Source organism: Phascolarctos cinereus, unplaced genomic scaffold (genome assembly GCF_003287225.1).
Source record: "Phascolarctos cinereus isolate Bilbo 61053 unplaced genomic scaffold, phaCin_HiC Scaffold_9;HRSCAF=440, whole genome shotgun sequence".
Classification (NCBI taxonomy): Eukaryota; Metazoa; Chordata; class Mammalia; order Diprotodontia; family Phascolarctidae; genus Phascolarctos; species Phascolarctos cinereus.
In genome coordinates, this window is record NW_027556402.1 from 553,877 (window position 1) to 579,209 (window position 25,333).

Genomic DNA, 25,333 nt, shown 5'->3' on the forward strand with positions numbered 1-25,333 from the left:
CTGAAAGTAGAATGGATTGCCTCCTGGGAAGAAAGGCTTCCTCCTCTTCCTTGAAAGTCTTCTACAAAAGTGACATGACCACTTATTTGTCATAGATGCTGGTGAGAGGACTCTTGTTCAGATCTGCACCGTCCCCCAAAACCTCAGAGGTCCCTACTAAATTGGAAATTCAGTGACTTATGAATCTACTCAGAGAAATGGCACCCCACCCTCTTCACTTTGTATTGCCTCTATTTGTTTCACTGAGCACATGAGCAGGTAGCCATCCTAAGACAAGCAGCTAGTCACCTATGGTTACACCTCTCACATTAGGAAGGACATCAGGGGCCGCTGAAGTTTGACTGACAACTAATAAAATAGGTAACTTACCTTTGGTTAAACAAACAACCTTTCCAAAATAGGAAATATTTAATATTGTTTTACATTCCACGATCCTGCAATTTTCAAGACACTCTTATTAGGCAGGGTTTTGATAAATTGATTGACAACATTCTAGAGTTCTTTTTTCTTTAAAGATGTATACTTTAAATAAAGTCATTAAGTAGTGGAGAGTGATAAAAGTCTAGAATTCTGGTGGTAGATTAGTCAAACAGCTCCATCAAACACATTCCAGAGACAGAGAGAAAGAGAGAGAGAGAGAGCAAGCTGGGGAGAGTAGGACCCTTCGATGTAAATTGAGGTTACTTAGAAACCTTACACAGTTAACAATAAAGGGAATAGAGAAGAAACATTGGAATTCCATTCCCATTGAAGTTCACTAGTTCCCGGAATCATACTTTTTTTTTTTTTGCTGTTAATGAGGCTTAAATAACTATATAACTTTAAAAGCATGATCTACTCGCCATACCATCAAGAGGCTTCTCTTACTTGGAGCCTAGGTTTTGATAAATTTCAATTGAAAGCAAACACTTCACACCCATTTGCCTGCAAAGTTTCCACAAGGCCATTCAGATCTGATGGAGGAGAGCATTGTGGCATCTTGTTAACTTGTTATAGGTTGTATTGCTGACCACACTCAAGATGACATAATGTAGAGTTCTAGACATACTGAACAAAGAGGAACAACACATTGGATGGGATTGGAAGAAACAATACTCAGGGCAGGATTCTCTCTCCCCCTTCAATCTCTCTCTCTCTCTCTCTCTCTCTCTCTCTCTCTCTCTCTCTCTGTCTCTCAAAAACATGTATTGAATTTAATTGTTTAGTAAAGCAAGCATTACATAATGCTTTCAATATTTTAAAATTATGGAATAAAAGTTTACATCCAAAAACATGAATGGAAAATTGTGCTTTCAGACAGTAGTGTTAGTTATCATACAGGGTTTCCCAACTCCCAGTGTGTCTCCCTCCGGGATACTGAGGGAATGTCTCTAGATCACGTGTGCACGTGCAGTTTCCATCCCGGTCCTGCCAAAGTTTAAAGCATGTGCTTGCCTCCATGCAGCAAAGACACTCGGGGGACAGAAGGATCCAGATCTTCTGCTCAAGACAACAGCATCCCCCAAAACCTTGGTGCTATCTCCCCAATGAGTAGCTTTGACTGAGACTCTCTGCAAAGCATGAGAGTGCCTTGGACTCCTTGGGAGGCAAACAGAGCAGAACTGGGTAGCAGACGGCCAGGAAGGGAAGGCTATTCTGGTGTGAGGTGCCATCAGGGGCATGTCAGTGCCACAAGCAAATGCTGCTGCTGGAGTGACATGTGGAGCCCGCTCCAGCTGGGGAAAGGTACAGTTTGCCATTGGGACAGGCACAGAGCTCATACACAGTCTGTTGAGGAGCTGGGGAGCTTGGTGGAGCAGCTGAGAAGGAGCCCACAGGCAGATTTCCTAGACGAATGGTTTCTGCATTTAAAAAGATCTAGGAGGAAAAGAAACCATAGTTTAGTGCTTCCGGACATGGTAGATCCCTTCAGAATGTTGTTCCAATGCCTGACCATACTCCATAACCTTTGTCCATGTCCTTCCTGAGGTTTATTGCAAAGGATCTTCTAGACATGCTGGAGGAGGGCTTCTCTTGACAACCAAACAATAGCAATTGAATTTGGTAGCTGGCTGCCATCTACCCCTTGGTCTTAGTGCTCCATCTTAGAACTTGAGATTCTTTTTAAAAGAGGAAGAAATCTGGGAATAGTCAGACATGTAGCTTTGATTTTTAGAAAAAGGAAGTTAAAAAAGTCCCATGGCTGTAAACTCTAAAAGGAAACCCAGATCAAGAGGGAAGGAAAGCTTTCAAGAAGAAATTCCCACCAAAATCTATTCCCCAATAGATAAGTGGTCAAAGGATAGAAACAAACAGCTCTCAAAAGAATTGTAATGTATTATCAGCTATATGAAAGAATGCATCAAAATCACTAGAAATAAGAAAAATGAAGATCAAAACAACTCGGAGGTTTCTTCTCATGCCCAGAAAATTGGCAAACATGAAAAAGATGGGAATATTCAATAAGGGAGGGATTGTGGGAAGACTGGCATCCCAGGGCATTTCTGGTGGAGCTGTGAATTAGTACAATCATTATGAAAAGAGAATTGGAATTACCCAAATAAAGTGACTAAAATGTTCATATCCTTTGACTCATAAAATTTGCCACTAGGCATATCTCCTAAGGAGGTCATTGATAAAAAGAAAGTCCTCATATACACCAAAATATTTATAGAAGTACTTTTTTATGATGGAAAAGAATGGGAAACAAAGGATGTCCATCCATTGAGGGATGGCTAAACATTTTTGTAGTACATGGATGTAATAGGATATCACTATACAGTGAGAAACAACAGATACGATGAATGCCAAGAAGCATGTAAAAATTTACATGAGCTGATGTAAAGTGAAGAAAGTGGAGTTAAGAAAATTAAAGATACACAATGACTTCAATAACGCAAAATGAAGAACATCACCTGCAAAGCAATCTAAAATGAATATTGCAAAATGACAGAGTGAGCACAGCCCGAAGAAGATATCACCTTCTAGTGCTTCACAGATTTGAAAGGTTGATAAGTATGGAATATTGCATATATTTTTAGGTATTTTAATATATGGAATAGTTGGATAATTTTTTTCTTCTTTCTCTTTTTTTCCTTAAAAAAAGTTATTTGTTGGGGCAGCTAGGTGGTGTAGTAGAAAGAGAACTGGCCCTGGAGTCAGGAGGACCTGAGATCAAATCTGGCCTCAGACACATAACACTCACTAGCTGTATGACTCTGGGCAAGTGATTTAACCCAATTGCCTCATATAGAAAAAGTTATTTGTTATATAGGGGTGGTTCTCTGAAGATAGGGAATGAGACAGATGTAGGGGGAAATTAAGGCCACTTGAAAAGAAAATGCTAACAATATCTGCCTTCTCTTAACATTAGTAAGCTTGAAATGTCCGCATGTTGAGAGACCAAATTCATATCCATTGAAACTACTAGGAATGCTGTGCCTGGAGAAGGGTTGGTGGTGGGGTGGGGTATGGAGCTGGGATGGAATCCAGGATAGCTGTGTTTGAGGTGGGGGTTGGGTAGGGCAGTATTGAGAGAGGAAGTACCTTCTTGGCATGCTTTATTCTATCTCCTACTTATACCCTGAAGATCTCACCCACCTTTCCATCTCTATATTTGACATTGGCCAGGTCTGTATTAGAATATCAGGCCCAATTTGAATCTTCATATCTAAAACTGACTGTGGAACAACTAGATGAGTTTTAAAGAAGAGTAAAATGAATGAGTCATTTCAGTCTTTGGGCCTTCTTGGAATGTTGTGTGCCCTTGAGGCATTGGAGTTACATCTTTTCTTCTACAAATCTCTTGATGTGATCTTCCATTCTCATTTCCTTTACTCTAGCTTATGATAAAGAGGTGGTCTATCCCTTCACAAAGGCCAAATTCTCTTCTAGTACCATTGTTCAGATCCTATCCTCTTTTCTTTTGCCCAAAATCACCCTTCTGCCCTACTTCAATCTTTAATCTCTTCCTATCTATTAGATTATTTCTTGACACTACAGACACTCATTTTCCCTTTATTCAGCTCCTAGCATCTTCACCAAGCTACTAGTTATTTGTTTATTGTTAGTTTTTCCATATCTTTATATAAGTATATATCATTTTCTCCAAAAGAAATTTCCTTGAGGGCAGGCAATATTCCAATTTGTCTTTGTATGTCCAGTGCCTACCACAATCCCTAGAATAAGCTGGGTCCTTTATTAATAAATGGTCTTTGATTCATTATACACTCATTACCTTCACTTCTTCTCCTCTTGCTCCTTTCTCATCCTTCTGCAATCTGAATTTGGACCTCATGAAGCAAAGCTTTCCAAAGTAGTCAGTGATCTCTTGATTGACCAATCTTATTCCTCTTGACCTTTCTATAGTATTTGACACTGATGACCAGCCCACCCTTCTTCTCTTGGTTACTCTTGTACTGAATCCTTTTTGTAACATCTCTGCTGAAAAGAAGGCTAAAAGGAGTGGGAAGGAGAGGCTACAACTTACTGAGAGTACTCAAATGCCTTTTGCAGGTTGTTCTGCCTGATCTTTGAGGACAGAATCTAGATTGATGAATGGAAGTGGCAAAGAGAAGCAATGATATCTGACTATGGAAAAACTTTCAAACATTTAGTGCTGTCCCAAAGTAAAAGGAGGAAGCCTGGAAAGTGGAAAGATGAAAGAGAGAAAGAGAGAGAGAAGGAGAGAGAGAAAGAGAGAGAGAGAGAGAGAGAGAGAGAGAGAGAGAGAGAGAGAGAGAGAGAGAGAGAAAGGGGCAGAGAGAGAGAGAGAGAGAGAGAGAGAGAGAGAGAGAGAAAGGGGGAGAGAGAGAGAGAGAGAGAGAGAGAGAGAGAGAGAGAGAGAGAGAGAGAGAGAGAGAGAGAAGGAGAGAGAGACAGACAGAGAGGAAGACAGACAGGGATTCTTCAATGTAGGCTTATTGTTATATCTAGGAATATTAGGCAGCTAGGTGGTTCAATGGATGGGGCACTAGGCCTAGAGTCATGAATATCTAAGTTCAAATCAGGCCCCAGACACTTACTACTCAGACATTGGGCAAGTCACTTAACCTCTGTTTGCCTTAATCCACTGGAGAAGGAGATGGTAAACCACTCTGGTATCTTCGCCAAGAAAACCCCATGGACAGTATTGGTGTGTTATATTTACAGGGTCAGGGAGAGTCAGACATGACTGAATAACAACAGGAACAAGAGATATTCACCACAAGTTTCCTCTTTACCTTTTTCCATTTTTGTAGCCCAGTCATTGAGAGCAAACACTCACACTCAGAATGAAACAAAAAATCAGATTGTCATTATCTGGAGGTAAGAACTATTACAGAAACTCAGCCAACAAATAGAGGAGACATAAGGGAATGTGATGTAAGTTTACCAGGAAATGGTGGGACAAAGGTGGAGAAGAGAAATTCACCTGGTCCCAGCGGAGCAGCAAATCATGCCCCAGCAGGTCAATTGTTAAATGGGTCAGTGATTCACATAAGGCCACAGCTCCTCATGGGGACATTGAGCTTGGGATGGCAGCATGCTTCTTTCACTTTCAGCCAGCCAGTGACACTGGGGCCCATTTGAACCCCCTGAAACCCTCCTGTCTAAGGAGCTCTAGACTTGCCCATCCCATTTGACTTCTACCTCCCATGATCATTCAGTTCCTGCTTCTATTACTTTCCTTCAGCCCTAGCAATGACAAGAAGAAATATTTAATTTCTTCCTCTGTAAAATGGAGGTGTTAACAGCACTGACCACACAGGACTCTTGTGAGGACTCATATACATATATATTTCGGAAGGCCATTAGGGTGAGCAATAAAAATGTTCATTTTATTTTCTTGGGCACAGTTTTACAGCTGGCAGCAGGTTTCCTAGGATAGAGATCATCCCATGGCTGTCCTCACTCACCTCCCCCTCTGTGGATTGTAAGTGAAGTTCTTTCCTGCAAGTGGCCTTGAAGTCTCCAGCAGCTGCACTCACTTGCACACCCCTGGGTGCTTCCATGATCAAAGACCTAGTTGGAGATTCAAGCCTAGGAAATTAAAAATAAAGCAATCTTAACAAACAAACAGATAATGTGAATGAGGGGCATCCTTGGTACAGGGGGAAGGGAGCCAGACCTGGAGTCGAGAAAGAACTGGCTTGGAATCCTGCCTCCAGCATTTACTAGGTGGGTGACCCTTGGGAAGTCCCTTGTCCTCACCCAACTTCAATTCCCTCAGCTGCTGAACAGGAACATGCTTAACACCTCTCTTTACCTCATGGATTTGTAAGAATCAAATGAGATAACATGTTTAACATGTTCTTTAGATGTTACCTATTATAATAAATAATAAAGCTGTGAGGAACTTTAAGAAAATCTCATTCCCTAATGGAAACTGGAAATAAAATGACTAGCCCTTCTCCCACTGAGAGAAAGGAGAATCTTGGCACAAATGTTTCATCATCTCTCTGAGGTTGGGAGCAGCTTTCAACATTGTTCATTGGCTATTGTCAATTCTCTATCTTCCTTTCTCCATTTTAGGCACCTGTCTCCTCTTTATTTCCATTCATAGAATTTTCTGAAAATAGGTCAGTTTATGTGTTATCTGTATGTAGATCAGAAATTAATTATTTCATACCTTGCCCAGAAGTACCCCCCAACACAGAATCTTTGCTTTAAAAATGGTAAACCTAGATTTAAAGTAATTAATATTTAAAAATTGCTGGCATGCAAAGATTTGTCAACTTGCAGATTTTTCAAAGTTCTCATGTTGTCTTCATGCCCTTCTGGAAACTAATTCAAATGAACACAGAAGGTATTCTCCATGACTACGGCCTGTATCTAGCCCTCTCAATGAGTCTAAAAAGAAGATCTCAATTTTGAACTTCAAGGATGATTAAAAGGCTGGATAATTAGATCTCTGATGAAAGATGAAAAGGACTGAAATTATTAAGACAGGACAAATGATCAGGTTAGGGTAATTTGACAATGGCTTCAAACATATTAATGAAAAACTTGAAAGAAAGCCAAATTAGTGAAAGGAAAAAGGAGAAGAGAAAGAAAAGAAAGAACGTGTGAAGAAGGAATCAATATTCTTGCTTCTAACACAAACATCTTTTTCCCCTCTGTTGTAGCCTTGGATCATTTAAGTTAGGGTGATGCTTGGTTGACACTAAATGCACTGCTAAATCATTAGTGCACACGCCCCCTTGGTTTCCTCTCCCTCGGATCTCACAACACCTTTTGTCATTGGATGTGCAATGTCCTGGATTCTGTCTGGGAAACAATAACACCATCACCAACTGGCTTCTCAGAGCCGTGGTCTTTCTTGGCTGCCAGAGACACCTTAAAGGCTCAAAGGGAAAGAACTCTAGGAGCAGGATGCAGGAAATGACCTCACTTCCTTCCTCAATTGAGTATTTTATTGATTCCACATCTAGGCATCCCCAAGAAGCTAAAGCTAGATTGACATGGTTCAGTCTTCTCTTTATTGGGTTATCTTCTTAGGCACCCCAAATTGTGTCTAGGGACTACTGTAATATTCCCTTGGTATTAATTACTCCTAGCAGTAAGCATAATTATCCACTTGTGGATGATCCTCTAATTAATGCAGCAGTTAATTTGGACCTGCCAGACCCAACTAAAAGGAATATTTAATTAAAATATGTCACTAGCTGGAAATGGTGTGTGTATTTGGTAATTCTAGGAAAAGCAATTCAATGACTAGAAACAGGGATAAGTGCCAATTACTTTATCAAATGGCTGGATACAGTTTGGTTAGGCATCAAGTATGTTGCAGCTGGGCTTTATTTGAGTCAAAGAGTCCCATGGAATACATGTCATGAGGGAATCTGACAACATTTCTGTAAACTTATCATGGAAATATTCAAAAACGCACTAGACATTCCTTGATATTTCTGTTGCTTCATATTTATCATTCAGGCAGAAAGCAGTCATCAAGCAACTTCCCATTGTCTTACCTAGAAAAGTAGAGAGTAGAACCATTGAGTCAGTGAGTGCAGAGCAAAGCACCCATGCACGCAATGCTTTATTTGTCCACTTCACTGGTGGAGAATTTCATCATCACGTTCTTCATCAAGATGGGTAAGAGCACAGTTCCTCTCTGACTTGTCAGTCTGTGCACACACTTCTGTCAAGCCGTTGATCTATGGGGATTATTTATGCCCAGGGCTAGTGTTTTCTTCAGGTTCCTATGGGCATTGCATCAGTGAAACACCTAGGATCTCCATCACTTCTCCTTCATCCATCATGCTGTTCTTTGTTGACATCTCTCATACTTCTTGCTGGCAAGTCAATATGGATAATGTGTTGTAGCCTAGTGATTGCCATGGATTGTCTGTGATAGTCTTTTGCAGGGTTATTTGTGGTAGTAAGCCTTCTGAGATCATAATGCTCCATGATGGTACCAAATCACTAGGAGAATATCACCTTGAAAAGATGGACTCGGGAAGCAGGGAGCACCTGGAGATTGCTGAAGGTGCTGTGCTGTTTCCCAGTTATGAATCAGTCCACTCTCCTTTGTTTTTTCAGAGAATCACAGAATCTCACAGTTGAAAGGGGCTGAATTCAGGGACCATTGGGTCCAGCTGAGAGCTGAATGTCAGACAACTCACTAAGTCTCATCTGGCCTTTACTCGAAGTTCTCCAAAAAAGAGGGAAAGAGGAAGGCAGACAACTGGGATATTGATAATTTGGAGTGCTTCCAAGGGAGGGAAATCAGAATGGTGAAGGGCCTTGCCCCATGCCATATGAATATCATTCATCTGAACTGGAGATGTTTTTCTTGTTTCCTGAAGAAGAGAAGTAAGTGGGTGCCTTCCCATCCATTCCACTTTTCAATAATGGTGATTCCTGGGAAGTTTTTCTTGGCATTAAGCCTAGATCTGCTTCTTTGGGACCTCCATCTAGTACTGACCTTTGGGTCAAATCTGAGTAAAACTAACTAAGCATTTTTGACAAGAGAGCCCTGCATATACTTAAAGATAGTCATCATGTCAAATGCCTTCAGTCTCCATTCATCAGGTTCCTACTACGTGTCAGTCACTGGGGTTACAAAGGCAACAATGGAAACAACTCCTGCCTTTGAAGCTCTGACTTTTGATGGTGGATGGGGAGGCAACAGGCACATAGATCAACCAAATGCCTAGCAGCTCATCTGTAAGCTAGCACAGTATAGTGCAGGACTCAGGTTCAGGAGCAGCCTAACTTACAGAGGCCTGGCAGGGTCTAGGCTTGGGGCTAGACTTGCCTCTCTGCCAGGTATCTCCAAGCTCAGTGACTAGTTGCAGTTACACCAGGGCCAGCTCCCCATTCAGCTTAGGTTTTTCTTTGGGTTCCTTTGCTTTAGGTCATTCTCTATTAATATTCAGGGGATGACTACATTCAGACCAACCTCTGGTTGGTTTAGCCCTGGGGATAGGGAAGAGAATAGAGTCCTCTCCCTTTTACTGTCTCTAAAACCCCCTTCCCTGCAGGAGGGAGGGGAAACAAGATGTGAATAGTTTGGACAGTACCAGAGAGCCATTCCCCTGCTTTCCACAGATAGGAGGATGCTGGGCCTTCAGTTTTGTCTCATTAGCTATAAAACACATCACTTTGTCCATTTGTGTTGGTGACGTACTCTACTCACCCCCTCCATCCACAGATCTAGGATAGGGATAGGGAACCTGCAGCCTGAAGGCCTGTGAAGTTTGGATTCAAACAAACTGTGAAAGTTTTGATTCAGTCAAAAGGCCACACTTGAGGACCTAGAGGGCTACATGTGGACTTGGGGCTGCAGATTCCCCAAACCTGAGAGGATGATCCTTACTCCTGGGAGTCCTGGAATCGGGAAACAGCATCTCCCTTACTGCCTTCTCTATCAACCATACTATTTTGCATGGTTGGCAAAATGGACCCCCAACCTCTTTGTCTCTCCCAATTGTCCTTAGCCAGCCTCAAGCTGAATTCATGGGTGTTTGGAAACTTGGGGTAAAAACATCTGTGCAGTTGCTCTAGTTACATTCCAAGTCCCAAGTCTCCATGGCGATGCCTGCCAGAGAGTGAATTGAAAGTTACATCGATATAAAATGCAAACGCAACAAGTGCCAAGTGAGATTTCCCAAAATCCTTCACTGGCACATCCCATGGGAGGCTCTTCCTGCTTTCCCTCCTCACCAGCATTCTTTCCCACTCTATGGATGCACTTTCTTTACCCAGGAAAATGTAAGCTCCCTGAGGACAGGGACAGCATTTTTTGTTTATGTTACTCACTACCTGGCCTAATCTGGAAAGAATTCATGCACAATTTTAAAATACAGAAAGAAATCAGACATCAGTTCAAATCCTGAATCTTGATTGGATTTGCAGTGCCTTCCAAACCTGTGTTTTATGAGTATGGGCAGCCCCCAGGTGAGAAACACCCCTCTGTCACAGCAGATCAGCATCTGCTAAGCAACACATGAGATATGCATAGGAAAGCAGTGATGAAGTGACTTGTTCAGGGTCACACAGACACTGTGTGCCAAAGGCAGGATTTGAACCCAGAACTTCCTGACTTGGAGACTAGTTTTCTCTCCACTGGGCTCACTCTACCTCTCTGGGCAATAAAAGATGGCTAGTGACTTGTCCAGTCTCTAGAACACACTTAATAAAAGTCTAAATTGCTGAATTGAATTGAAATAAATGGTAGCGGGGTTTCTGATAGATGGTGTGGCCCTTTTCCTGCTCTTCTTTCTTAATGACATATTGTGGATTTCATCATGTCCCAGAACAGGAAGGTCATATTTGATGAAATTTACTCTAAAGTGAAGAAGCCAACAATACTCTTAGGCAATAACAGATGAGTCCAAAAATGCACATGGGTCACATTGATGTGTCATTGAATGGGCAACCCATTGAATTAGCTGATCAGTATGTGCATTCTGCCCCTCACTGTGTGTGTGGACCAGGCACAAGACCCAGGCTTGGATTGGAGGAAAAGAGCAGGGTCTATGACTTTTGGGAAATTAAGTAGCCCAAAAAGTTAGGTTGTGGTGGGTACTGTAGAACCATTAGAAACCCCAAGTGGCCTCAAGGGTATCAATGATGAATAGTTGACAGAAGGCTAGGAAGAACACTTTTGTACATGCTTGTTTATATGGACCGCCTTATAGAAAACACCACAGCCTCAGTCAAAGCAGCAACTAGGACCTGTCCAGGGTTCAAGAGCATTTTCATAATTCCAGATGGTTTCCCCTTGAGACTTGGGGTTTTGAGATGATGGATGGCTCACTGCAATATCATGCTAAGGCCAAATGTTGATCATTGTACAACATCTATACCTAGGAGTTGCTTTAATCCAGATGTCTTTTCCCCTTCTCCAAATTCCTCCATCCTTCAACCTTCTTTCCTTGGCTTATGCAGAAACACTAGAAAAAAATAAACAGCACACAACAAAAGAAAAGGAAAAGAAAGCTCAAAAATGTCAAAATTGAACAAAACAGCCAGGAATGTGTACTCTGTGCGCACCTCCAGGTTCCCTTTTGAAGATGTCCCTTGATTCCTGGGGGCATAGATTGTGTTTTGGGTAGCAGCATCTCACCTTTTAACAAAGCTCAAGGAAAGAAATCCCTAATCACGCAGGAACCAACACTTACTTGAGGTCTTGGGAAGGTTCTGCTCTGATGTGAGGTGTTTCCACAGAGTGTCCAAACACTGCTCCTTCTGTGCCTGCAAGAACCAAGCAACAGGAGAGGAATTACTGCATTGCTGTTGAAAGCAGGTGTGTTATTAGTGATAATCAAACCTCAGAGGATATATGTGTAAAATCTGAATCTTCCAAAGAGCTCATTTTAAAAAGCACTACCACAGGAAAAGAAAAGAACAAACAAATGAAGAGAATGGAAGAAGGAGGAAGAGGAGCAGAAGGAACAAGGCAGGAATCAAGCATTTATTATGTGTCAAGCACTGTTAAATGATTTACAAATGTTATCTTATTTGATCATGGCACCACTCTTGGGAAGTAGGTGCTGTTATCCTCTTCATTTTGTATTTGAGGAAACTGAGGTAGAGGTTAAGTGACTTGCCCAGGTTCACACCTCAGAAAGTTTCTGAGGTCAGATTGGAACTCAGGACTTGCTGACTCAAGTCTGGCACTCTGAGCCACCTAGCTGCCTCTTACAGGCAGGATAAGGTAAAATAAGAAGAACAGAAAAAAGAGAATTACAGATATGTGTTATTGCAGAGAACAGGCAAAGGGAAATCCAGATTTCTGGGGGTTGATGTGTTTGTTTTTCTTTGCCTTTAAAAGACAATGATATGTCTAGATATCTAGATCTGCGGAGCATTTTCACCATTGGTCCCCCATCTTGTGGATAATAGGGAATCTCTGATCTCATCCTACCTTATCACAACTACAGAAAACTGAAGAACAGAGATAGACAATCTCACCCAATGCCTTCTAGTCTTGGTAAGTGAAGTTGCAGGCTAATATATGTGCCTTGGTGCCACTTACAGGGTAGATGATGGGGGCTGAAAGGAATTTACTCATTTCAAATAACACATTACTTATGGCTACCATTGAGGAAGAAGCAAAGTAGTAAAAACAAACAAACAAACAAAGGTCATATTTTTGCTGAGCATTCACTCTGAAAATGAGTGGGGGTGAGAGTCATCTAACACACTGGCTAGGTGAGGCGGCAGTGGTGGTACACAATATAAATGCTGGTAGCTACGATGTTAACTGGAAGTCATTAGGGTCAAGGATATTGAGGATGGTTTGGACTCTGCTTACTGGTGGGATTTGGGCACAGTTAACTGATTTAAAACTACATTAAAAACTACATCATGCAGAAATGTTTCTGCACAAATTAAATTAATGTGTTTCATATAAGAAAGAAAGCAGCTGAATGGGGAAAAATTTGTATCAAAGATGCCATCTGTTCCTACTAAACAGGCAATGGAAATAGGCTGCTCACATATAGAGAAAGAATGTCTTACAAACGGATCCCCAACATGTCCCACATAGAACACATAACATGTGTGTGTACATATATACACACATACACACATGCACATATATGCATACCCACTATATTTATGCATGTGTGTATATATGCATATAAATTCTATTTGGAAATAGATAACAGCTGTGAACAGTGTTATGAATGAAGAGTTTTCAAAAGAATTACAAACTATTCATAACTATATATAAGAATGCTCCAAATTAATTGGACAGTTTGTGGAAAGACAGTCACACTAGTGTATTATTGATGGAGGTGTGAATCAATAGAACCATTTTGGAAAGCAACCTGGAGTTATACAAATAAAGTGACTAAAATGTCCCACACACTTTGGAATAGAGATTCCACTAATATGCTTATCTAAGGAAGCCATCCATTAAAAGAAAGTCTCCATATACATTAATATGTTCATAGCAGCACTTTTTGTGATATCAAAGAAATTAAAATAAAGTTGATGACCATCAGTTAGGGGAGGCTAAACAAAATGTGGCACATGAATGAAATGGGACATTACTATGCCACAAGAAATAATGAATATGATAAATATAGAGAAGCATGCAAAGATCTACATGAATTGATGCAGAGTGAAGTAAGAAGACCAAAGAAAGTAACATACTCAGTAACCACAACAATGTAAATGGAGAGAACAACCACCAAAAACTAAAGATAAGTGTTACAAAATTCCAAATAACAAGTACACCTCCAAAGAAGAAATCTGAGAAGACACGTCCACCATAGCCTTTTGAAGAGGGAAGAATTCTACGAAGGAGCTACATTTCATGTATTTACAGATTTTTTTTCATATTTTCATTAGTTATGCTGATTTTTTTTCTCTCCTCTCCTCTCTTCTCCTTTTATATGCAATGGCTCTCTGGGCAGGTGAGGGAGAAAGATAATAGGGGAAATTGTGGTGATGTAGAAAACCAAAAAAAAAATCAATAAAAATTACTTTAAAATGTTCCTATTAAATATTCTCCTTGAGACCATTAACTCAAATCAACTTAATTCCACTTTGTGGGCAGAGACATCTTTCCTGAAGATGTTGGTAATAGACTACTAAATGCTCAGACTCCATGATGAAATCAGGAGCCCAAATCTTCAACTCCTAATGAAATACTACAGAGCTTTGAGGAGAACAAAGATCAAAGGTGGGGAATTCTTAATGAAACAATGACAGATTTGTTTTTTTCCACTGAAGATTTAATGTCAAAATTGTCATTTAAATCCAAGTTATGGGACTCTTACTGTTTTCTCAGATCCTTGTGCCTCCAAGTTAATTAATTTAATGCTGAATACAAAAATAGTTTGAGAAAGTAAGATGAGAACACACTTGATGGACCATGAATTCAATTATTTTCTTGAAGGCAAACTACTTGCAGAAATGGATAATTGCCATTAGTGAATAAAATGGGACAACAGTTATATAGCAGGGTTGGGAAAAGGCTCAGCCAGATTTTGATGATGTGTTTTAATGGTAATTTTAATACATCTTTTATTTTGGTATCATAATTTCTGGTCAGATTCAGAGGCCTTTAGATATGAGACAATGGTTCACTATACCTTTAACTTTGGTTTGTCCTTAAATACCAAAGAAAATGACTTGACACCAAGGAAAGGTAGAGACTGAGGGCTCTGGCACATAGTAGGTGCTTAATAAACATTTATTTACTGACTGATTAACTGACCTACTAAGGCATATCTTGGTGGCTAGAGTGATAAACTAGAGCTTAGTACTCAAAGATGATGAGGTTGGTGCACACATTGCCAGAGCTAGCTCACTGTTTGGGACACTGAAGGAAAGTGTGGGAGGGCAGAGTCTGCCTACCAAACTGAAGGTCTATAGAGCTGTTGAGGTGATCTCATTGCTGTATGCCTGTGAAACCTGGACAGTCTATCAGCACGTGCCAGAAAACTGAATCACTTCCATTTGAATTGTCTTAGGAAGGTTCTGAAGATCCCTTGACAGGATAAGGGACCCAACACTGAGATCTTTTCTCAAGCTAACTGCTGAGCATTCAAACTCCACTGTACAGAGTGTAACTCTGATGGGATGGACATATTGTTTGACAGCCAAACATAGATTTCCCTAATAGATTATTTTACTCACACAAGGCAAATATGCACATGGAGGTCAGAAGAAGCAATGCAAGGACACTCTCATGGTCTCTTTGAAGAACTCTAGAATCATGGAAGACACTGGCACAGAACCACCCAGCATGGCATGTCTGCAGCAAAGAAAGCTCTGTGCTCTCTAAACAAAGCAGAACTGTAGTAACTCAAAAGCAACTTGAGATGTGAAGATTTAGAGACATCTCCCTTCCAAATGGTCACATGGACTCTTTTTGCCTGATCCTGGCAGAGCCTCCTGACCTCCTATTGGTCAGATCAGCCATAGCTGGGCACACTGTACATTGACCCTGATGTAATGATGTCATTTTGGTTCTCTTGGAGAATGAAGGACAACCAGAAGCTTAATATCTTTCACAAATTAATGGGACACCAATCATCATACTGCAAATAAACCATGCTAGAACTAGACTATTACTGCAGGCAAAATCATTTCCTAGAGTTACCCAGACGCAACAGTGGTTCCCTAAAAAAGGAGGAAAATGTTTTTTATAGAAGTGGCTGTACCAAATGCATTAGTATCCTCTAACTATTCAGCTTTCAAAATCTAGAAGCCAAACAGAAGCAATTTTGTGGAAGCAGGAGGAGGTGTGCGTCATCCCCTCATTCTTTTTGCTGCTCAAGGCATCCTGTCAGTGCTTTCTATGAGCTTACAGAAGATAAGCTTATGACCCAATGCTATTATTGAATTACAGAAATCAGTTATTTCTTTTCCGCCTGTGAGATAGTCTTTAAAACATCTAATAGAAAGGATTAATAACTGGGCATTGCCTTCTTCCGGGACAATTTTTATGTCAACTTAAAAATACAAGAAGCGTGAGATATAGAAAAATAATAGTGAGTTGTAAACAGTAACAGCAGTTCACATTTCTGTGGCATTTACAATTTTCAAATGGCTTTCCCCAGTACTGTCCAGAAGGTTAGGTGGGTGGTGCAAGTGCCTCCATCCATGCCCATTTTACAGAACTGAACACCAACATATTTCTGCTCCTTTGCAGGATCCTGGAATGAGTAATTCCACATTTTCTCTTCTTCCACAGAGAAAGCAGTAGAGTACAATGGGAAAGGTCATTCATTTAGTCAGAGGTCCTGGATTCAAATAAAGTCTCTGCTACATTTTACCTTTGTAAATTGGGCAAGGCATGTTACCTCAAGTATTTGGGTCTTAATTCTCTCCTATAAAAATGAGGGGGTTGGATTCAATGGCCCCCACGGTCCCTTCCAGGTCCCTGTCTTTCTCCTAAAATTGTACAGTTACTTATCCACTGGAGATTTAGATAAGAGGCAAGTATCTTTTCCATTTTCCAGCCTATTTTTGACCCTGAACGTGACTGTTAAGTTACTCAGGCATAGCATATCAAAATGTAAAATTAAGTACCATAGTTTTCATTATCTCACCTGTTGAAAACTGAAATACCAAATAATAATTGCCTCTTTGGGGAAACAGTGGGGTGGTGGATATTCAAGGATGTGATGTAAAATGGTTTCATGATTTGAGCTATACTGAAGGCCTTCTATATAGGTTTGGAAATTTCCAGAATAACTGCTTTGTGTGTGCATATATGAGCATTCAGTCAACAAACATTAAGTGGTTAAAATGTACCAGACAGTGTACTAAGGGCTGAGGAAAAGAAAAAATAAACAGTCTCTGATCTCAAGGAATTTATATTCTGATGAAGAAAAACAGCAGATAAGGGAAGAGCTAAAAAGTGTGTATGTGGAGGTACACAAGTAGGGACGTGGCAGGTAGATTCAGAGAATGAGGGATGGTTAGTTGAGGGCCACTCCCCAAAGCAAAACTTCTGGGAAGAACTCATTAATGAGAGGAGGATCCCCATAGCAGCAGGGTCAGGAGTCACATGAGGCATGGTGGTTATGTACATACTAGTGTCAGAAAATAGGAAGTTATTGTTTAAATAATAGAATCTGAGACATAGGCAAGAAATATATTTCCCTCTATATTTCTTTAAAAGAACAAGAAAGGTACACAGGAAATAGAAATGGAGAGCTCACTTTAATTTTCCATCAGTCACTGATTATCTTTGAACCACTTCTTGTACTAAGCAATTTGTGTTCACTGAAAGCATACATTATCACCCTCCACTGGCCAGGGAAATGATCACTTAACTTTTTTCCCCTGGATTCAGAATCGTGCATATCTCTAGTGGGTATAATGCACTCCAAAAATGAATTCAGAAATCCTGATGTAAACCCACCATGTTAAGGAGTCACAAATTATTGAGCTATTCTTCACATGCAGAGTGTCGATAGTCTGTTGGTAAAGATATGATGATATTAAGGCTGATGGTGGTCATAATTTAGGGGGTGGGGCACAGGAGGAAGGTTCCTAAGCCTGATGGGAGGAGGGTCAACCAGATTACAAACCAATATAACTAGTGACATACGGATAACCTCTGAGTCATTCCTAGCTAATTGTGGCAACAGATTCTCTCCTTTCCTTATGGCTACAGGGATAAACGTATCCTCTGTAGAATGTAAATGGCAGAATGTGACTTTGTAGAGGACCTAGTTGCCATTTTCTAGGCAGTGTAAGTGCCTTCTGCTATGTCTGGTGGAATGTTTCAGTATTAAGAAGTCTGGTCTCTACTATAGAGAGCTGGCATGGTGTAATGGATAAAGAGCTAGCCTCAGAGCCAGAGACTCTCATGTTGCAATCCTAACTCTGACACCTATTGGCAATATCACACTGACCAAATAACATGAACAGGAAATTTTCAAAGGAAGAATTATACACTATCCACAATATATGACAAAATGTTCCAAGTCACAAATACTCAGAGAAATACATTTTAACCTGACACTGAGCTTTCATTTTATAGCCATCAGCACAGATAAAAATGATTCTATTTGGAGGATTGTGCAAAATATACTAATGCAATTTTGGTGGGGCTGTCAATTAGTTCAACAATTCAGGAAAACAATTTGTACTTATACTATAATAGTCACTAGACTACTGTTTGGCCCAACCATATCAGTACTAGGCATATACTCCAAAGAAGTGGAAGACAAAGGGAAAAGTGCCATATATGCAAATTATTTATAGAGCCTCCTGTTTATTTTTGCACTAGGAGAAAGAAAAAAGGAGAAACGAAACAAGTGTCTATGTATTAGGAGATACCGAAATGAACTGAAGTATATAAATGTGATGGGATATTACTACACCTGAGGAAATGACCAATACGAAGAAATCAGGGAAGTTATGAAGATTTGTATAAAATGATGCAGAGTAAAATCAGAAGAAACTGAAGGATTTTTGTTTTATTTTTTTTTCACAGTAACCAGAATAACATAAGGAAAAACAGCAATAAAAGAACAGCAGAACTTAAATGCTGTGATAAGCCTAGTCTTCAGAACACTTAGGGTGAGACACACCTCACTCCTCTTGGCAGACCAATAGTGGACAATAGGTGCAGAATGGGTCCCATTTTGTCAGAGAAAGTCAGTTTGTTCATTTGTTTTCTTAAAGATTACTTCTTTATGACAAGGAAGGGTTCCATTGGTGGAGGTGGTGGTGGTAGTATGCGGAGGGAGTCATTGGGAAATCACAAAGAAAGGTTAAAAAAAGAAGAGAAATAAGGCATTTCTTCTCCCTCTTTGCAGCCAAGCTCCAAGGCAAGGCTGGTTCTCATAGTACCTGTTACTTTCAGTCGGTCAGCCCCAATGGTGATCTCTTCTTCATTGGCAGAAAACAGGACCCTGCCACCTTCACTTTCACGCACTTCAAACTTTTTACACTGAGCTTCCACAGCATCTGCTCCTAGGAGAAAGGGAGGGGAGGGCAATAAAATGGGAACAAAACCAAAATCCTAACTTCCATGCTGTGTCACTGTTTTTAAGTAATGCTTCAAATGACCAATGGTTTCATCGATTTCCAAAAACCTATGTAGCTTTTAAATTATTCAGAGACTTTAACATCTCAAACTGTTTGTGTATTGCTCTTTGTATAGATCAATAATTTATGTCTAACATATAGGTATTTCTTTTCCTTACTTAATATTCAGATGCCAGCTTCACTCCTTTCCCCCAACTGACTTTATTTCCAGAGATTTCTCACTGCTACAGTTAATAGCTGTGAAAAGATATTTCAATCCTGCTATCAGACAAAGCAAAAGTAAAAAATCCAGTATATCAATAGAGATACAGAAGGTGAACAAGAGGGAGATAAAGGAATGAAACACCCCAAAGCCAGGAAAGCAGTGAGAGAAACCACATTAATAATTCTACCTTTAGAAGAATGCAAAGAACATTTCAGTCTTAGAATGATGGATTCATAAGATGTTACAGTTATAAGGGACAGAAGACACAATATAGACCTTCCACTTCATGAGAAGACTGAGTCCTTGTTGAAGGTGAAATGATTTGTCCAAAATCACACTGTTATTTTCTAGCAGAACCAGGAATTGTACTGAGGTCTTCTGACTTCCAATCCAGCTGCCTTTCACCTATGCCCTGCTTCCTCTTGGAGGATGAATTACATATCTAAATCTTTGGATTACAATAAAATGAAATATGGCTTCCTTCCTCTTTGTCAATTTTAAAAGGCAATGCTCTTTCAGAAGAGCAGGAAATGGGAGAATCTTTCTTTTCTCTTTATTCCACTATTTTATATCTGTGTCACTGAGTAGCCAAATTCAGAATGAAAAGAGATTAAGAACAGCTCAATATGGTCTTTAAAAAAACCTATATATTTGGGAAGAGTCGAATACCTTCTTACTGTAAAATACCTCCACTTCAGCTCAAATCAATGGCTGCAAACTTGATTCATGTATACAAGTGACATTAACCTAGGCAACTTCACAAAGGACAGAAAGGCACAGAGAAGAAAACCTTTATCTCATCTAGAGTGATAAAAACAATATAACAGAAGTTCCTCCTCAGGAAGGCTCCAATTCAATTCATCATAACTAAACAGATATAGATAAAATAAATTATTTTCCCAACTTTGCCTTGACAGTCAAATACTGAGAAAATAGAAGGAAAAAATCTTTTCTCAAATTTCACACACTCACATTCATCAAAAACAAATCAGGATTGAAATCAGTGATTTTTCCTCCCCTTAAACGGTTCAAGATCAACATACATTTAGTAAATGCTTACTACATGCCAGACACTGTGCTGAATTCTAGGAAGTCAAAGAAACACAAAAACATACAAACAAAAACAAAGCCCTTCCCCAAAGGGAAACTTATTCTATTGGTAGATAATGTTTAGATAAATAGAAGACATATACAGAGTTCATGAAGGTGATCTGAAAGAAGGTATTATCTGTTAGGTCTCAAGGAAATATCTTCTCTAAGAGATTGTCTTTTGAGTTAAATCTCAGAATAATAAATTACATAGAAAAATCATACAGTTCCCTTGCTAGAACGTACTTAAACAGAGCCATGCTGTACACACACACACACACACACACACACACACACACACACACACAGAGGATATAGCCAGATCCTTTAATCTCTAAATTTGATAGTCTTCATTCTTCTCTACATATCTTCAGCATTTGACACTGTTGACCTTTTTCTTCCGCTAGATAATGTCTCTTTTCTGGGCTTTCATGATTCAACTCTTCCCTAGTTATCTTATCTGTCTAACCACTCCTCTTAGTCTCCTTTGTTGTGTAATAATCCGTATCATGATCCCTGTGGATGTTACCCCAAATTTGACTTAGCATCCCTGTCTCTCTCTCTCTCTCTCTCTCTCTCTCTCTCTCTCTCTCTCTCTCTCTCTCTCTCTCTCTCTCTCTCTCTCTCTCTCTCTCTCTCTCTCTCTCTCTCTCTCTCTCTCTCTCTCTCTCCCTCCCTCCCTCCCTCATCTCATTTGATCTGATTCCATTCTATCTCATCCCATTCCATCCTACCCTACTTTACCCCATCTATTCCTATGAGTTTAACTATCATTTCTATGGAGACGTTTCTCATATACATCCAGCCTTAGACTTTCTCCTAAGCTTCAGTCTCACATGACAAATTGCATACTGGAAATTTACAACTGGATGTCCTGGAACTATCTTTAATTCAGCATGTTTCAAACTGAAAACAGTATCTTTCCTCCCAAGGCCTTCCCTATTTCCAACTTCGTTATTTCTCTTGACAACATAAGCACCTTTTTAGTCTCACAAGTTCAAAACCTCAGCATTGTCTTTGACTCTCACCCCCACCTTCATGGATAAAATCAGTTGTCAAATCTTTCTGTTTCTACATTCACAATATCACTCACATCTGACTCCTCTTGACTAACACAGATACTACCTTACTTCAGGTCCTTATCATTTCTCACAGCCTCTGAATTGGCCTCCTTAGTCACAAGTCTCTCAACATTCCATTCCACCTTAAAAACTATTGCTGAAGTAATTTTCCTTAAGTATAGACCTGACCATCACTCTTCTACTCAGTCAACTCCAGCGATGCTTTATTGTCTCTATGAGAAAAATTTGTCCTCCTCTATTACGGTTTCAATTTCTTGTACAACATGGCCCCAAACTATTTTTCTTGCCAAATTAGACATTGCTCTCTCTCCCACTCTCTGATCCAGTCAAACTGGTCTTCTATCTGTCCCTCATATGTAACACTCCGTATCTCATCTCCATGCCCTTGCTCTTACCATTCTTCATGCCTTCTCTCTACCTCAGAGAGTCCTTTTCTTCCTTTTAAGATCATTTTAGACTCAAGACCATGTTGTGGGTGAGGCCTTTCCTAATACCCCAACTCTCAGTGCAATTTTACAAAATATCTTCTCTTGAGCTCTTTTTAATGTGGTTGGATTTACTCATTTTATATCATGCATCATACATACATATACCCATGAATATATAGGTCTACACACACATGCACACACACACGCACACACACACTTATTGGCTGACCTGTTAGAATGTAACTTTCTTGAGCAGAAAAATTGCTTTATTCTTTGTCCTTGTACCTCTAACGCCTACACCACAGTGGTTGACTAAACATTTATTAACTTATTGATGGATGAAATATCCCAATTTTTTCACAAATGTTACTGGAGGTCTAAAACAGACTTTCCCTTAGGAGATTCTAAAGTCTTTCCTGCACAAAGCAACCACACAAAAAAACAACAACAACAACAACCAGAAACAGAATCACAGGGGAACAGGTTTTTACTGACCTGGAACCCACAACAGGGGAAGTCCAATCCTTGAAGAGGTGTGGAGTCCACAGTCAGCCACCTTCTCCAAGCCCCCTATTAGAGATTTAAAAGGAATCTCTCTTACCTCAAATAGGACCCCAAGAGAGGGAATGGGGGAAGGAAGTGGCCAGCAGTTTCTCCTCATCTCTCCATGTTTAGGAATCCCACTTCTGACACCAGAACTGTTATGGTAAGGAAACTCACTTTATTTCAATATAGAATGCAAGTCAGTAAAATGCCTTATTCTGTGTGCTGTTACAAATTAAAGCAGGGAAAAATAACCATCTATTGTCACACAGAGATGCATACCTCTATGAGATTACTGGGTGTTAGTAGGCTTCTGAATATAAGCAATTTCCCACAGGTATCTAGAGCATACAGAATAATATATTTTCATACTGGGCTTGCAACTGATTAGACATTGCTGTAAAAGGGCAGTGTGTTGTGTTTTGGGGAAGGGAAGTAGAGACTTCTTAATTTGCTAATCTTTCATTAGACTTGAATGTCTAAGATGTGATAAACTCTTGTCTTTTGGTTGTCCCTACACAAGAAATGGGGTAAAGGAAGGCAAAACAGGAGTTAGATGGAACTTTTCACTTCAACTTGTAATGGGTGAAGGGCTTACTCGAAGGTGACATTAATCATGCTACTAAAGAAACAGTAGAGTCACCCCCCCCACCATAGCAACACAATAATAGAAAATTAATTAATGTTATTGTATAAGAACAGGATGAAACATAAGAGAAAAAAACATTAACATATAGAATTATACCATCTTTAAGAGTGGAAATATTTAAGGTATCTTCTAAATGGAAACAGTAAAGAATATACATTTTTTCTCAGAATTTCATGGTGCCTTTACAGAAACTGACAACATATTAGTGTACAGAGAGGTTATAAATTCTTGTTAGAAAAATAAATTCTAAAAGCAACTTTTAGAGACAAGAAACAATACAAATTGTTAAGTATGACAGGGAGGACAAATAAAAAAAAAACAGACCTAAAAGAAACAATTGCAATATCTGAATAATGTATGGGTCAAAGAACAAATCATAGAAACAGTTAATAACAAGGTGAAATACAGTAATGGTGACACAGCATGGCAAAACATCTGAGATGCAACTAAAGCATTCCCCAGAGGAAAAATTATATCCCTGAGAGAGCAAAATAATAAAATAGAAAAAATAATATTAATGAACTAAATATGTGACTTTGAATGAATAGGAAATCCACAAATAAACAAACCTGAACTAAGCATAAAAGAGGAAGTTCTAAAAATTAAGGAGAAATGGATATGCTAGAAAACAAAAGACTATTGAAATGATAGAATTACATGATAGAATTTGAATAACTGACAAAATTGAATAGCTTTTAGCAAACTTGATTATCGAAAGACATGGAGGCAAGTTAAAATTAATATGAAATCATGGCAGAGAGGAAAAATAAAAAGAAGTATTAGATCAGGCCTGCACAACTTGCAGCCTAGGCAGCTTGCCACTTGCAGTATGCCAAAGGATTTCCCCTAGAAACAAAAGATGTTTTCCTCTACATTGTTTTTTGCTTTTTTTGGTGAGGCAATTGGGGTTAAGTGAGTTGCCCAGGGTCACACACCTAGTAAATGTCAAGTGTCTGAGGCTGGATTTGAACTTGGTTCCTACTGACTCCAAGGCCAGAGCTCTATCTACTGTACCACCTAGCTGCCCCTTTCCTCTACATTTTTTAAGGGCTGCCTGAAATCCTTTGGCAAGCTGCAAGCAGCTTGAGGGCCATAAGTAGATAAGTTGTGCAGGCCTGTATTAGACTGTCCTATAAAGAATAAGATGATAGTAGAGCAGAGTTAGACTGTGAGCTCCCTAAGAACATACTGGTTTTTGCCTTTCTTTGTGTTCTCTGTTCTTAGAATGATGGCACACAGTAAGGTCTGGCACATAGTAATGTCTTAATAAACGCTCGATGAAGACACAATTTGACTTAAACAAACAAATGAATAAAAAGATCCAAATTAAGAGAGATCTTAAATTATCCAATTTCAGGACAGGAAACTGGACTAGTTGCAAAGGAGCTATGAGAGGAAAACCTGATATCCTGGCCTAGATGGATTTCCTGGAAAATTCCATCAAATGTGTGAAGGATAATTAATATCTAATCCACAAATTATTTTCAAAAATAATTTGAGAAAAAACACTTTATTGAACTCTTTTATGAGAGGAATATAGTCCTTATACCTAAACTAGGAAGGTTAAGAAAACTATAGACAAATATTAAAAAACACCAATGAAAACATTTTAAATAACATCTCACCAAAAGCCTGCACTGCATGGGCTACTCAGCCAACTGCCGAATATTGATTAGGTGCTTATGGGATGCCAGGAACTGGGGATATACAAACAAATGGAATAATCTGTCTTTAAAACAAACTTAGTTTTCAGTACATTCTCAGTTTGTTTTTTCAGTAAGCATTCTAAGATTTTCTGTCCCTCTCCCTTTTATATCATATTGTTTTTAAGGTGACTTAAGAATTGATCATTCAATGATATCCCAATTGTGTCGCCTACAATATGTACCTCCTCTGTCCATACTTGGTGTAGTCTAAGTATTTCCCAGATCTCTCTTTTCTTCATTGCCTTCCCACTTCCTCTGTATATGCATCAAGGACTTTAATGGTGGAGGCCAAATGGGAGTACACATTTTTTGCAGATTTTCCCTCTCCTTTTCCATCTGGCTGTATTTTATCTTCTTCTTTTGGCCTCACAGGCCCTTTGCAATCTTTGTGTAGTTGAGTGTCTCACTTTTCTTAAACTTAGATCCTGATACTTTCTTGAAGCTAAGCAGATGCATGATGCCTATTGTCCAAAGTAGCATATACAGTGTGTATTCATGGGCTTGTAGTATGGAGACATCTTGTCCATCTGTCATCAGTGGTGTGTACATGTGTATGGGTGTAACATGGAGATGCTTCATTCATTCACCATGAGTGACGTGTGTGTAGCACATTCACGTTTGGTGTGCAAAGTCTACATTTTTGTCATTGTCAGGTAACTCCTATAAAGTCTCCAAATGTAGCTTGGTCTCCCTCCTAG

The 25,333-nt window shown here is 39.6% G+C and overlaps 1 protein-coding gene across 1 annotated transcript in view; it reads right to left on the bottom strand.

The window, feature by feature from the left end:
* Positions 1–352: 352 nt before the first annotated feature.
* Positions 353–25,333, bottom strand: part of SGCZ (sarcoglycan zeta) — a 541,542-nt gene continuing 516,561 nt past the window's right edge. Inside the window, exons 6-9 of the mRNA XM_078148100.1 lie at positions 18,736–18,858; positions 11,589–11,661; positions 5,877–6,000; positions 353–1,857 (exon numbers count right to left, since the gene is read on the bottom strand). Of these exons, the coding sequence (XP_078004226.1) occupies positions 1,663–1,857; positions 5,877–6,000; positions 11,589–11,661; positions 18,736–18,858 (515 nt within the window). The 3' untranslated portion in view covers positions 353–1,662. The remainder of the gene's footprint in view (positions 1,858–5,876; positions 6,001–11,588; positions 11,662–18,735; positions 18,859–25,333) is intronic.